Below are 15,230 nucleotides of genomic sequence, written 5' to 3' on the forward strand. Positions count from 1 at the left end.
CTAAGCACAGCCCTGCCTAAATCCCTTTAAAAATCTGTGCCCGAGTCCCTAGCGTCGAGAGAGGCCAGTGTTCAGCAGAGCTGCAGTGCTCTGAGTCACGCCTGACTCATGCCAGAGGACACTGTGAACTGGGTGAAATAAGGTTTCACAGTAGCAGCCGTGCTGGTCTGTATTCGCAAAAGTAAAGGAGGACTTGTGGCACCTTAGAAACTAACAAATTTATTTGAGCATAAGCTTTCATGAGCTACAGCTCACTTCATCGGATGCAACTGTAGCTCACGAAAGCTTATGCTCAAATAAATTTGTTAGTCTCTATGGTGCCACAAGTACTCCTTGGGTGAAACAGGCACTTCTTTCCACCTGATAAGGGTGAGGCTGTTTATTATATGGGCAGTGGAAGGCTGAGGATGGCCTTCATTGGTCATTTCCTTGCTTGCAAGGGCTGGGGTTTGGGAAGAGATGTGAGAGGCTGTCACGTAACCACCTCCACTGGATGTTTAGATAGAACATTTGGGGCTTGGAATTCCATACCCAAGCTCCAGGCCCGTTGGCGTACAGGAGGGAAGCACAAGGGAGCAAGAAGACACGATTCCTGCTCTCTGCTCTACCACACGCTCCCTGGGTGACCTTTGACGAGTCGCCAAAGGCTAGGTTTCATTGGAACCTGGTGGGAGGTCCCATTCAGTGGGAGTCAGGGTGGGTACCACAATCTGGCCCATGTCTTTGGGTTCCCCATAAGCATGTCCATCCCCACCGTGCAGGGCAGTTGTGAGGCTTAAAGAGTAGGTTGAGCACTCCAAGATCCGTGGGCGAGGTCCCAGTGATGAGCAAACCGCTGCTGTAAAATATCAACTCTGACACAGGAAAATCTTACCAATCCAATGTATTTCTTCCCATCCTCTCCATACCGGATGTGCTGCCCGTCTCCGCTGTGCAACGTGAAAAGCCAACTCATATAGTATGTCCTGTTTTATTAACAATGAGCGAGGGCACCTACAGCCTTTTCCACTATTTTAAATCAAAATGGATAAAATCAATAAATACCAGGAGTGAGACGTAGCAGGAGTGTGCGTGTGCATATTTGAGCAGTCGAGCTTTCCCCATGTTTTTTCCCCAAGAAAAATCCTGAATGTAATTTTTTCATTTGGCTTTTTTTCTGAGGGAATGTTTTTAAAAACAAATGCAATTGTTGTTTCAGTTCACTTTGATCAGAAATTTCCACTTCCATTTGGTTTTACAATCAAAACATAGTCCACATTTTGGAATTTGGTGCTTTCCTTTTTCTCCCTCTTTTTTTACCCTGGAGACGACAGAATAAATGTTGCTAGTGGGTTATTTATTCACTCTTTCCTTTGTGACTTTTCAAAACGTCTCCAGCTTTGGAAAAGTGACAGAGAGGCCCAAGGAAAAATGACACTTTCTAGCATTGCCTGGCGTTCGTTATGTGGATCGTATTTACGGTAGGTTGACATTTTTTTGTCAAAGCAGTTTCCCATCAGAAAACACCATTTCAACTAACTGGAATAATTTCCATGAGTTCATACAGAAAACAACTGGATTAAAACCATTTCAAAAATGTCAAAACTTCCCACGCTGACATTTTTGGTATAAAAAGTTTTGATTTTTCACTTCAAAATGACTTTTTGTTTTGAAATGTATTTTATATTTAAAAAGCAAACAAATTACAAATGGTTAAACTTGAAAGGAATGTTTCAAATTTCTCAAAACAAAAGGGTGCTGTTGACCAGAAATTTGTTTCATGACAAATTGTGAAATTTTGTCTTTTTGTCCAATTATTTTTCAAAAGCTCAAGATTTTCGATGGGACATGCTTTTCCACATAGCAGACAGAATGTCATGTACATCTCTGAGGGAGAGAGCTGGATAAATACACCCTCTAGTCTAGGAGAAGCTACCCTGTGTTACAAGCTGGGAGCCCGGGAGTTTTAATCCTAGCTCTTCCTCTGTCTGCTGTGAACATTTTTAGCACCTCACAGCCTTACTAACCAGAGCCTCACCGCAATAGAGCCAGGTTACACTAACAACTAGCTAACTGGCTTTAAAATCTGGAGAACCTGTAATTTGAAAATGGCCCTTCTTTAAACTGGAGATGGATTTTCCTAAGGCTATTTTTAACATTTACTCATTAAAAAAATTAAATGGCTCCTTTGCGAAACCAGAAGACGTGGCCCGTGCTAGTCACTGGCCGGTGTTTGTGCTCAAGTCTGTTCAAAGCAACTGGCCATTTAAAACCAAAGCCAGTTGTCGTTCACTGCGGAAGAGTAAACCACGTGGAAGTCACAGAGATATTCTGGGGCTTATGCACAGCTGGGCGAAGGGCAGCCCTGAAGAGAATGAGAAGGACGGGTGCAGAAGGGAGAGAAGCCAGCGTTAGGGGTGAAGATACAAGGGCTGCTGGGAAGCGAGAAGCAGCATGTGGCGATTCCCTGCATGGGTGGAGGGGATGCGATGGGAAACACAGCGACTATGAGCATGCAGCCTGGCAGCACTGCTGCGTTTCATACAGCAGAGTGGATGACCTTACCCCAGCTCCTCTGGGCAGGAGAGAACACACACAGGCGCTGCCCAGGCTCCCCACACGGCCTCCCTCAGCATCACGTGCCCAGGAATAGTGGGGGACGGAGCAGCCAAGGGCTTGTTCCCATTAGAATTCAGCACAACCCAGTTAACATGTGTGAGAAAGCACAGCCTGACCACTTTCAGGAGCCTGAGCCTTTCCCTCTACTATAGGCAGCAGCAGCTTTGGGCGTCGCTGGTTAGCAGCACTTGGATTGACGGCACAGGCCAGGGAAGAGGCCACCGTATATGGAATTAAAGATGAATGTTGTTTAACAAAGAGCTCCCAGAGGTTTGGCTTTCCCACGGCTATGACTGATATTGTGGCAGTGCCCAGGGACCAGAGCGGCATTGGGCGAGTCATTGGACAGACGAGGAAACCCAGAACCCTCCTTGCCCCAGAGAGCTCCCAGCTGACGCTTTCCAGAAAATCAGCTGAAAAATGCAGCTTCAGGTGGCCCAAAAGCATTCATGATTTTGACACAAATTTGCAGAATAGTTTCAGTCAATTTTTTCCCCAAGCTCGATTCACAAGAGGACAGGGGGGTTGTGTACCGTGGGAGTGCTGAAAGCTGTTGAACCAAACTGTAAACCCTGCAAACGATGGAAACCACTTCAAACCAAGGGTGCGGCCGCACCCCTAGTTCCAGCACCAATGCAAGGGGACTTGGGCACCATTCACAAAACAGCCAGAGGAGGAGGAAGCCCCCTTGCCTCCCCTGTAATCTTTAGTTCTGTGGTTAGGCCACTCACCCAGGATGTGGGAGGGCCAGGTGCCAATCCCCCCAGCCCAGGCAGTGCCCTACCCACTCTGATCTCCTCTCTGGCCCAACGACTACTCAAGTATTTTATACAAAGGGGAATAGCTTCAGCAGAAGTGTCTGAGAGAGACCACTGCGATCACTGCCCTGCCCCAATCCTTCCTCTCATTCAGCACCTGGCAATGTGCCAGGCAGGGGCGTAGACATGGGTGGATCTGGGTGGGGCATGGCCCACCCACTTACCATCCAGGCCCACCTAAATCTGAGCAGGGCTGTAATGTTGCCATAGCAGTCTGGAGGCGTCACTCGGGCACCTGAAATCCAGGACGGAGCTAGGCGTCCGCCCTTCAGAAACCTACGCTCTGGAAGCTCTGCCTTGCCATTTTCTGAGCCGTCCCATGCACGTGCCCAGCTTGGCAGGGTCAGCCCTGTGTCTGGCGGGGGGCACCTGGGCTAGGGAGTGGGCACGGTGTCAGAGGATAAGCTGAGTTAGCACTGTCTGTCATTGCCCACTCACCCAAAAGTCAGGGCCCACTCAAATTTCCATTCCTAGCTATGCCACTGGTGCCTGGTGTACCATGACTCAAAGGTGAACATTTAAGGCACTTTGGCTGTTGGGCCCAATGGGTTTGAGGACCTGAGAGCTGCCGTGCAAAGTGTAAATTCCAAAAAAATTCAAAAATTTGAAACTGGCATCATTTCAAGTCAGTTTGGTATCAAACTGTGTCTGCCCAGACTGCCACAATGCCTTATGGGAATTGTAGTTCAGGTGCCTCTTGCCCCCATTCTCCCTTATGGGCTGGACTCCCTAGTTGGAGTACATCTCCCATGATGCACCTGTAGACATGGGACTTTCATCATGGACCATGCAGCTCAGTCAGATGAGAGATTACAGTGCATCATGGGAGATGTAGTCCAGTGAAGGAGCCCAGCCATGAACTACAACTCCTACAAAGCATTGAGCCACCATAGTCAATGCTGAACTAACCCAAAACATTTAATTTCAGGTCAGTTTAACAAACTGAAATAGTTTCAATTGGATTGAAACTGTATTTTCAATCACAAAATTATTCTGAAGGAAAAGTCCCAACCAGTTCCATTTAGCACTGCCATTGGTGAAGTCCCAGCTGCTAAAAAACAAACTGGGGAAACATGGATATGTCTAGCTAATCCAGCATTTCTTTCTTTCATTGCCAGGCAAAGCCCAAGATTTAAATGGAGACAGAAAACTAGAGCCCTGCACAGATAAAACATTTATATCCAAATCTGATCCGCAATCTGCAGACATGGTCCACAGACGTCTGCATCTGTGAATATGAAGCAGATATCTGCAGATTTGAACCTGCACTGTCCCTTGGAGAATGGTGTGCCTCTTATCTCTGTCTCCATTTGCTGCCTCTTCAGAATAGAGGTCCCAGGTCAGACTGTTTCCCCAGAAGAGAGGTGGCTTTGAGGGCTGAGTGCAGTGGGATGAAGAACAGGGGCATGGGTGGAGGAGTTTGCTGCTTTTTAAAATTTCATCAAAATTGGAAAAATTTCACCCACTCTGGTGGGGAGGTGAGGCATGGGAGCAGTGATGCTCTGGAGGATTAGAATACTGGTCTGAAAGAGCTGGGAAGCAAAGGGGGGCAGAAATCAAAGACACACCATTAATCAGGGACTGTCATAGGGCCTTGCTCTTCATATGCAAGTCAAACCCAAACTGCCTTTAAAAAAACTAAAAATGAGAGAGTATTCTGGACTGAAGCACTTCCCTGAAATCAGCAAAGCCATTTGCTCTTTACTGTCATAATCTGGAGTTTTCCTTTCATGGAGTCAAACATCTGAGATCACATCGACCGTCATCCTTGTCACTGGCCCACACACACCATGGCCTCTTGGGACAACATAGCAACTCAGATTCTCCAGCTGTAAACAACACAGACCCCCGCCTCTTGAGGGAAACCAAGGCCTTGTCTGCATGGACAGGTTTATCATCACAAATTAGGGTGTGAATTTGAACCCATTAAGTTATAACTGCCTATGTGGATATGCTCATACTGGTATAAGAGAGGCTTTAGTCTATCTTAGTTTAGCTTGTGTCTCTTGGGAAGGAGGCTTAAGCTAAACCAAATGAAGCCACATTTCTATTGGAATAGGAGTGTCCACATGGTGGGTTATAACTATGCGAGTATAACTGGTAAAATTTTCCCATGTAGACAAGGCCTGATTCAGCCGTTAGCCTGTGACAGTAATGCAATCCTGATTCCATCCAGTACAGGGCAGTGGTGTGCAACCACTCTAATAAGTCCATCACAACACAGTGCTTCACTGGGGACAGGAGTCTCTGTAAGCTAGCGAGCTCATTTCTCTCACCAGCAGATGTTGGCCCAATCACAGATATGACCTTCCCCACCTTGTCTCTCTAACATCCTGGGACTGACATGGCTACAACTACACTGATTGCATCATTGACAGAAACAGACATACGAGTGACAGGAGAACTATGGCAAACACTGAAGTTTCCGCTGTTTTCTCTTTTAAATATTGCTATTGCTCCAGAAAAGCTCATCTCAGATGCATTTTGCCTTAGTCCAGGTTACAGCAAAGTCAGGTACTTTGCTAGGGTCACACGAAGTGGGTGGGCCAGCTGGGAACACAAGACTCTCCCCGCCCTCACAGTCTTTTCTCCCTTCTCCCAGTGACCCATACAGAACAGCCTTTCTGAATCAGTCCTCCCAGCTCTCCCCACCCAGCCCCACCTTTAAACAAGTCTCCCGGAGCCACGTCTCTGGTACTTTGGGCTCACGTGTTCTCCGTGTCCACCAGCACTTACACTCCAGCTTGTCCTCAGCCCGGCCCCTTTCCAGCAGCGACAGGTAGCAGACGATGTCCTTCAGGTAGGCTACCTGAGACACGAGGGCTGGCAGGTGCTGATTGGCCGCTTTCAGGGAGTTGTGGGTCTTGCGCAGACTGAACGGTAACCTCTTCTCCAGGCTTCGTGAGCCTGTGGGAGGAGAGGAGAAAATGCAAGGCCACCCCAAAAATGCCAACTCCACCCTTCCCGGTCTTTCCCACATGACCTGACCCCTCGCCAAGGCGTTTTGTGCTCAGTTCCATGGGTAGGACTGAGAGAATATGAACAGAATGTATAAAAACATCCCATCTTGTGGTATTTTTGTGCTTCCACGATGCCAATTCATTTCACAGAGACCATCAGACAGCTGTTGGCTGGCATGACTCTCAGCTACTAGAGGATCGATGACCCGTGGATGAAAGACCGACCTTCTGGCAGGCTTCACAGAGGCCAAGGGCTGGGCTGTACAGGACATGCTGGTCCCTGAACCACATGCTCTTCTCTGCACCACACTCCAGAGTTAATGGAGGAAATTAAAATAAAAGGGAGAGAGGCAGCTCATTGGCTTGCCAGGGCTCAGATCGGACACTCTCAACATGCAGCCCAGCAGGGCCTGGCCCTGCACAGATTGTTGGAGCTGGGGATATTTCCTGCCCTCCTCTTCCTTGTGGAACTCAGGACAGAGTTTTTTTACCACCCCGTCGGCCTCTGTGACCACTGCTGCTATGTAATTAAGACATTGACGGATGGCGTCTCCGTGGGCTTGGAGACTTATGGCTCAAGTCACAAGCAAAGGTGCTAAGATGCACTGGCCCCGCTGCTATAGAACTGCTGCTCCTGCTGGGATCAGACAGACTGCGCATCATCCATAACTCACTTGGCTCAGCATTCAGAGGATCAAATCCCCACCCAGAGAACATCCCCAGGAGAGATCTATTGCCTCACAGAACCCAGCTTCCAAACATCCATCGCTCCCCTGTGCAATGGTTTGATTCTGAGACACTCTCCCACAAATTAAGAGTCCCAGAGTCAATGTCCCCATTTCTCCCAGCAGCCGAGAGAACTGGTACAGACCCTGAGCTCTGCTGGAAGCACAGAGCTGGCTTTGTGGCCAGATTGGTCCCATTATCTGCATTTCCTCTCTAGGCAGGAAGATGAGGGAAGAAAGCTCTGGCTTTTGTCAGCTTATCCCTATGAGAGGCCAGGCAAAGCCAAGGAGCCTGCAGGCTGAGCCAGAGGCCTGCAGCAAAGCTCACCTGGGGACTGAGGGCTGAGCACAGCCCCAGCGGAAATCTTCGAGGAGCCTGATGAGTTGTGAGCAGAGGGGGTGCCGGCAGTGGATTTCTGAGAAGAGGACCTGGACCAGTTGGGAGAGGCGTTCCCAAGGGCACTGGTGTTGGCTAGAAGTGCAGGGGTCAGAGAAGCGGACTGCTGGTCTGCCAGGCTAGAGGGGGAGCTCCTGGAGTCAGGAGTGTGTCTTCCCAGGGCACTTAAGAGAGTTTTCCCATTGATCCCTGAAAGTCAAACACAGGAACGTGGAAAGTATGACATCAATGCCCCAAACCCACCCGACTGTCCCTAAAGGTGGCTCCGGGCTGAACCAAAGGAGCCCAGAGTCCTGCTGGGGCTTGGACAGCACCAGGTTTGGAGAACCCATCTGGGGAAGCCACTCCTGGGGCAACACACCTAGGCTGTGTAGCACACACACTTGCCCTGGAGTCATAAGCCAGTCCCCAGGCCAGTGTGAAATCGCAAACAGGGCTGTGGTTCATCCCCTGGGATCTCCCAAGGGTAGCAGCATCTGGACTCTTCACTCCCTCCATTTGTGAGGGATCTGGAGCTCTGCCCCCTCCCCAGGGGTCATCCCACTTGACCGAGGGACAGACAGTTCTAGAGGTTCCATGGAATCTCCCTGGGTGATCTGAAAAACAACCCCTGGGAATCTCCCCTCCCCCTCACCTCCCGCTGCTCTGGCCTTCGCCCTGGGGCTCCCACTGATGAGGGCTGCCTCACATCCCTCAGTTTGCTGATCCCTTTCTGGCCACCAAGGGCAGGCTCCTCTCTCCAGGGCATGCCCCTGGCTCTCTGCGCTGCCCCTCTCACACATACCCCTGACTCCAGGAGCCGGAGCAGAGCTGGGCGCAGAGCAGCTCTGAGCAGCTGCCCACCACATGCTTCCGGGACGCTGGCTGATCCACCAGCTTCCCAGCCTGAGTTTTCCAGGCTGGTCTCCTGAGGCGTCCCCGTTCCGCCTCTCTCTCCACTTACCTGAGGGTTCTTCGGGGAGGGAAAGGGGCAAGACCGATGGGGCTCTGTGCTGCTGGGGGAGCAGAGAATAGGCACTATGGGAGGGGGAGCTGTGCACAGAGAACATGAGAAGCAGCTAGGCTGGCGATGAAAGGCCACCATGGAAAAGTCCTACAGACTGTAACAGGAAAATCCAGGGGGCTAAATAACAGAGAATGCCATCCCCCATGCTATCCCATAGACCCCTACAACCACCACCAGGGAAATAATGCTCCCTTACACTCTAGAGGACACTTAAACCTACAGACAGATTCTCGTGTCCCTAGGTAGCTGGAACCTAGACAGTTGGTTCTAGCTGGTTAGACACCTGGGAATCACTGCCTGGGGGATATTCAGCCTGGCCTTGCCAACTGGGCCCTGATTCCACACATAAAAGTGTCCACACTGCCGCTGCTTTCCCCGGCCTTTGAGCTGGGTTCTCTCTGATGTGCTATTAATTGGCCAGAAGGAGTCACTGGGGTGATGAAATTCCATCTCCTTTCTAAACCAGCTTTTCACATTAGTCCCAGCACAGGTCAGAGGATTCCTTGGACCTCTGGGCCCCACCTGCAGGTGTTTCTTGGCGCTCCAGGCCCCCATCTCTATGGAGCTCCCTGCATATGAGATTTAACAATCCATTCCAGACCTGTTGCTGCCTAGTGGGCACTTGAAACAGATCAGCACCCTTTGTTGTGCTGACTGCAGTTGCGAAAGGACCTGGCCAGGTTAAAAAATAACACTCACCTTCTTCTTCTGCACTCAACTGACTTGAGTAATCCATTTCCCTGCACTACATACCAACACAGACATACAAAACCCTGGATGCCAACCCTTCCAGGCCAGCCACTGGCACGGGGGGGCGGAGGGGGGATGGCCAGGTGTCGGTCCTTGGTGAACAAGGGAGACAAAGCTGGAACTCGGGCTGGGTGGAAACTTGTTGGTTTGTATCTGTCAGTTGATTGCTTTCCCTCCCATTTTAGTTGGGCTGAGATTCCATATATCATGCCATGAGTCACAAACACAGTGGGTACCTGTGACGGGGGCACAGGCCACTTCAGTCTGGATGGAGATGCCCGCATCAATAGATTTTGGCTCTGAGCATGTAAGAGAAGCAAAAGAATAAATACACTGAATGTATCTGAATTCATTGGAGCTCTATGAGAAATAGTGCAGTAGTCCACACCCCCATCTTTTATCCAACCTCCCCTTCCTGGGGAAAAAGTCAAGGAAGCAAAGCATTTAGTGACAAATACTTCGACCATGGCCACCTCATCACGGATCTGCGTATTCCTTCAGAGCCACATGCGCACACTGGTGTTGGGTGGAGGATACTCTATTAATTACGGTAGATATTAACTTTACAGACATAAAATTAGCATAATAATTTGGCACTGGGAGTCAGATGTTCCCACCTGAGGAGCTGTGATAGGACCATGCTGCATTCCCTCTGCCTGCCTATCTCCTCCGGAGCCCTAGGGGGCACTACCCACTTCTGGGAGCGAGGTACTTCCCCTTGTTAATATCACATTGCACTAGCCAATCCCACTGGGCAGGTGTGGATACACGGCACATACTGGCACCCAGAGCCACTACCCTGGGCTGCACAATGGCAAATGCTGCACCCACCTACCCCAGTCCTGAGAGGGCCACACTATCTTAATCTGTGGGATGAATGCTGGTTACTGGGGCATATGGTGTCTGCAGTCACTGTCCATGTCTCTGAGGCTGAATGGGGAAACAATGCTGCAGCTCCAGCTGACATACCTTGGCCCGGCCTCCCCATGATGGAGGCCACTGTGAGCACTTAAATCCTGTGCTCCAGTCCCTCCACTCTGCTCCCTGGTCCTCATCCTAGATCAGGTGCCAGCTACAGCAGAGACCATGTTTTCACGTATAGACCACCACCACAGCTGCACTCTTCTGGGACAACACAGTCCCAAAGCTCAGGGAGAAGTGCACAAGAGCTAGGGATAAAGCATTCTTTGCCACAGGGACCTGGCTACAGAACAATCTCCCAGAGGAGGGGAGGCCAGGCCAGGCCAGAGTCTGACGATCTTTAGGAAACACTGCAACACTCTCTTCTCTGAGGAAGCCTTTCCACTGTCAACAGTCTGACATTCACAACATCAGCACACCCAACCATACCCAAGGGAAAGAGCTTTCCATACCCTGAAAAAGGAGGAGAACCAGAGACTCCACGATGCTCACCAAGGCTCTCGCTTTGCCCCTCCACTGTACGCGGAAGCTGCTTACATACTACAGCAATGCGGAACCTCAGTGTAGGCAGGAGGGCCGCGGCACGCTGGCTGTGGGCGCAGCACAGAGACACACTGAGGCTGCCCAGACCATAGGTGTGCCAGCTGCACAGTTCTGTTCGCGGGGCGGGAGGTCATTGGAACTGGCTCTTCTTCAGCAGATTCTAACTATTTACAGTCAGGCAAACTGGAGACCTAAGCAACTTGTGGGTCCCTTCCAGCCACTGGGAGTGAACCTCTTCCCAGCAGCCTGTGATGCACGTGGCCACGTAAGGGCAGCCATTTGGGTATGTTACTGAAGTATTAAAGAGGGGTGAAAAAGAACTGCTGTGAAGAACAGATACCCTGATGCTTCCAATACACAAGATTCCTAGAGTGTAAGGCTAGAGGGACCATTAGATCATCTACTCTGAGCCCCGCTATCACAGGCCAGTGGATGCCACCCAGTAAAGGATGTTGACTTCCATCTCTAACCTAACACCATGTCATGAGTTGCCCGTGCCCCATGTCGGCTGCTGGCGTGCAGAGCAGACAGGAGAGCAGGAGCAGGCCAGATGTTGCTTACCCAGGATGTTGAGCTGTGAGATGCTGGAACCTTGTTGCCGAGACTCCGGGGAATACTGGCAGATCTTGCGTTTGAAGGACATGAAGAGGTGCTGGCAAAGCTCCTCAGGAATATCCACCTCCAGGTATGTCTTCATGAAGAGCCGAAACCCCTCGTAGTCAATGGGCTACGGAGGGGAAACACAGGATGCTGTTAGAAATGCCCTGCCCACCCATAGAGCTGCCTGCGCTCTGCTCCAAACCATGGTTTCCACAGGACGGTTTGCTTCCCACAGTATGTGCCAGGCAGGGCTCTTTCTGAGATGCTGACGGGAAAGGGCAGAAGGGTTTTCCAGCCATTGCCAGTGTCTGCACCAGAGGCGTAGGAAACTGGGAGCTGCTTGGGGAGCCCTTGGGGAAGCCATGCCCCACAAGCCTGCTGGAACATGCACAATCCCATTTTGAACATCTACAGGATTGTGAGCGGGGTCTTGTGGATGGAGCTTGGTTTGTGGGAGGTACTTCCCCCAACCCCTGCCAGAATTTAACCTGCCATCAGGTGTGACTGCTTTAACTCCTCCACACCCAGACTCCTGCCCTGAAAGCGCTGAGGCCAGGCCCTCCATGGGCACGACAGCTCACATGCCAGCCAGCCAGGAGCCTCTCTGCTAGGCTACACTACAGGGACTGGAAAGGGGAAATGGCTTCATGCCACCCTTCCCTTCCCTCCCAGCTAGCGCAACTCTGCCTGAGCTCCCTCCTCCTGACCATGCAGACGTATTCCCGGCTGCCCTTTCCATGCTGGGGCACTGGGAGATGATCCCTGCTCTCTACCGGCCCAGAGAGGAGGTGTTGCATAGCTCCTTGGCCACAGCAGGAAGCAGGTCACCAAGCCCAGGAGACTTCCCTTTCATTAGCTGCACTGGAGAAATGTGAGCATATGTTGGGAAGCTGCCAGGCTCCCTCTTCTCACAAGCCCTCTTGGGGCTGGATGCTGACACCAGTGAAAGGGAGTGAATGCTAACTGCCCCCTTCCTCTCAGCTCCTGGTGGACACGAGCCCATCACCTGCCCGCAGCATGGCTGGATCTGACTGGTACCCGCGCTGGCGGTGCCAGTGGAGAGCTGATGGCACGGATGGAGATGCCAAGGGGAGCCATGCCCTGCTCTTGTCCATGCGGACTCTGCCTGTCGTGGTGCCATTCTCCCGCGCTGCCATTGCACACAGCACTGAGCTGAACAGGGCTCTACGGAGGGGCAGGGCACTTACTACTTCCCACAAAATCTACTGCAGGAGCTGACGTTTCTCCCCCCTGTTCTCAGCCCCCAGGAGAGCTCTTGGAGAGGCTACGTGGGGAGAGGTGTGGTGGGTCCCCATCCAGCATGTCTCCATGGGGTCTTAGTGCAGCATGCGGGGAGAGGGCAGTGAGCTTTGATGGAGCTAGCTCGCGTCCCGAGAGCAGTGACCGCACTGCAGCACAGGCTGGTCAGAGTCTGGGGTCCATGCTGCTGCAACTTTACTGCTCTCAGCTAGCTCAGTCCACCTGCGGCGACCATCCCCCGACTGCAGGCCACGCCACTTCGCTTTTTAAATCAAACCCTCAAGTCCCCTGCCTCTGTGCATGGCACATCTCAGCCCCAGCACTGCTCGAACTGAGCGTTCTGAATTGAGCTACACAGGCATTCATTACCCACACAGACCTTCAGCCTAACATTTCACAGCAATGTGCCTGTGGCACTGAGGCCTGGACACCTCTGTGCACTTGGGCGGCAGAGCCGATAGCTTCTGCCAGAGTGACGTGCAATCACAGCCATTTCCATGGATAGTTTTGGAAAGTTAAGGGGCTTGTCCAATATTCAGTGATTTCGGCACATCCACGATATCACTTGACACTGTGGCGCAAGGGCTAATGTTGGCTCTGCAGAACACTATGGACAGAGCTATATGATGGGATTCCCTGGCCCATCAAGATGGGACTATACCCACGCTAGGTAGTGTGGAGGGGTACCCAGACCCATCTCTGGCCTGGCAGGGAAATATCAAACTTCCCTCCTGGGAAAGGCCGCAGCTGTCTGTCGTCGTTGCAGAGGTCTTCTGGCAGTGGGAGAGATACCTGTCAGGTGCACCCCTCGCCACCTCCCATCGCTAAAGGGGAAAACTAGTGGGGACCTGCTGGCCACAGGTGCGCAGCTGGGTGATGGCTACCCTGTTGGGACTCCTAGCTGAGTGTGCGGAAGCCAGCATGCAAAGCCGAAGCTAATAGCCTAACCACAGCCACCCACCACGGGGAGAAGGCAGGTCTCTTACTTGGTTCAGGGTATCTTGCTTCTGCAGCAGATGAGAGCAGAGAAAACAGAGAGGAGAGTTTAGCGAGCGGCAGGAGGGCAGGATCCCTGGCAGTGCTAGCGTACGCCCAGAGACATGCTGTGCAGGGAACAGCGTTGCCACCTTACTTTGCAAGTCTCAGGCTATGTGGGGTTTTTCTGAAAGCCCCACCTGCCGGAGTCAAGAGACTGCAGGAGAATCTTAGCTTTCATTTATAAGCAAGGGAAGTTTCCAGTCCTCACCACTGCAGAGAAAAGCTTGAACATATGACCCGAGTGTGCCCTAAAAGCGCGAAAGCTGGGAGGAAAATAAAAAGAATCCAATGTTCGTTTTAAAAATCGCATGACTCTTAAGCTAATCTCATGATTTTCCGGGATCTGGCTTACGCTTTGTGACTGTTTGAGGTTGGTGATGCTGGGAAGTGGGAAAGAGAGGCCTTTAAAGAGTTAAACTACAAAAGTAACCAGTTGGTGGTTCTGCTGCTATTCCCAAGGAACCCCTACCCCAACCCTGTGCTTTACACTACACTGCCTCAGTGTGGTGGGGTGGAACGGCCTAGCAGGCTGGAGCTCCCAGTCATGTGTTGGCAGCTGCCTCGCTCCTGCAGAACTTTGGAGTAGTTTTGGGCATAGCAGGCATTGACCTGCCCAACACCCAGATGTGGAAGAGAGTGCCAGGCCCAGCACTCAGTAGTGAGGCTACAGGCCAAGCACCAGGGATAATTGCAGGTGGTGACTGCAGGATGGGGTAGAATGTCAGAAGGTGAAGGGGAGAGACAGAATGAAGGGAGGAAGGGCAGAGGGGAAGGAGCAAGGGGGAAAGCAGCGGTAATGAGAGGAGCAGGGAGCCATGAGGAGAAGTCAGAAGACGAAGTGGACAGATGAGAAAACAGTCGGCTGGCATGGTGGGTGGATGAGCCGAAGCAGTGATGGGCTGGGGTAACAACAGCTTGGAAGAGGGAGGGAGGGAAAGGGAAAACATCTGCCAGCTAGACAGAAGGGTCCAGAAAGCAAAGATGACCACAGAGCTGGACACCACCATTCTTGATCCACCATGGGGACAGCAAGGCTTGCCTTGAGTCAGGGGTTCTCAGCTTGGAACTTGTGGCCTCCGATGGGGTCGAGACCACCTTTCTTTCCTTCATGGCTAGATGGGTGATGGTCCTGGAACTTTTCCATATGGTGACCCCAAGTTATAACAGAAAGCCAAGAACTGCTGCCTTAAGGGGTGTACTAAGGAAGAGGACATGTTTGCCCAATCGAAGGGTGGCCATCCTTTCACCCTGGCCTCTCGGACCTGGCATATGGGGATGTATTTCTCATTGGCTTATGCCACTGTTGGCACACCCAGAACTCTTGTCTGTCTTGATGGAATTGCAGGTCAGCTAATGAGAATGTCACAAAATGATCTTAAAATTGTGAACGCAAATGGAGCTTTATGTTCATCTTGGTATTTATACCTCCCATCGCCACAGCAGCCGAATGGCGCTGAGCAATCATCTATCCGGGGCAGCAAATGGACCTTCATATCTGGCTCCTCAGCTGATGTCACTTGACAAATCTGCACTGCAGTCACTAGACCTACACCAGTTCACATCAGCTGCTGATCTGGCCCTCCGCGGGGGAGTTTTCTTCTTTGTAAATAAGTT

General features: G+C 51.4%; 1 protein-coding gene across 2 annotated transcripts in view; it reads right to left on the reverse strand.

The window, feature by feature from the left end:
* Positions 1–15,230, reverse strand: part of DGKG (diacylglycerol kinase gamma) — a 141,922-nt gene that overhangs the window by 95,409 nt on the left and 31,283 nt on the right. For both annotated transcript variants that reach the window (XM_073360314.2, XM_073360312.2), the window contains 5 exons: positions 13,565–13,585; positions 11,280–11,445; positions 9,491–9,553; positions 7,430–7,687; positions 6,153–6,323 (listed from right to left, as the gene is read on the reverse strand). In XM_073360314.2, coding sequence (XP_073216415.1) covers positions 6,153–6,323; positions 7,430–7,687; positions 9,491–9,553; positions 11,280–11,445; positions 13,565–13,585 — 679 coding nt within the window. The remainder of the gene's footprint in view (positions 1–6,152; positions 6,324–7,429; positions 7,688–9,490; positions 9,554–11,279; positions 11,446–13,564; positions 13,586–15,230) is intronic.

This window comes from Lepidochelys kempii, chromosome 9, assembly GCF_965140285.1.
Source record: "Lepidochelys kempii isolate rLepKem1 chromosome 9, rLepKem1.hap1, whole genome shotgun sequence".
NCBI classification, from domain to species: domain Eukaryota; kingdom Metazoa; phylum Chordata; order Testudines; family Cheloniidae; genus Lepidochelys; species Lepidochelys kempii.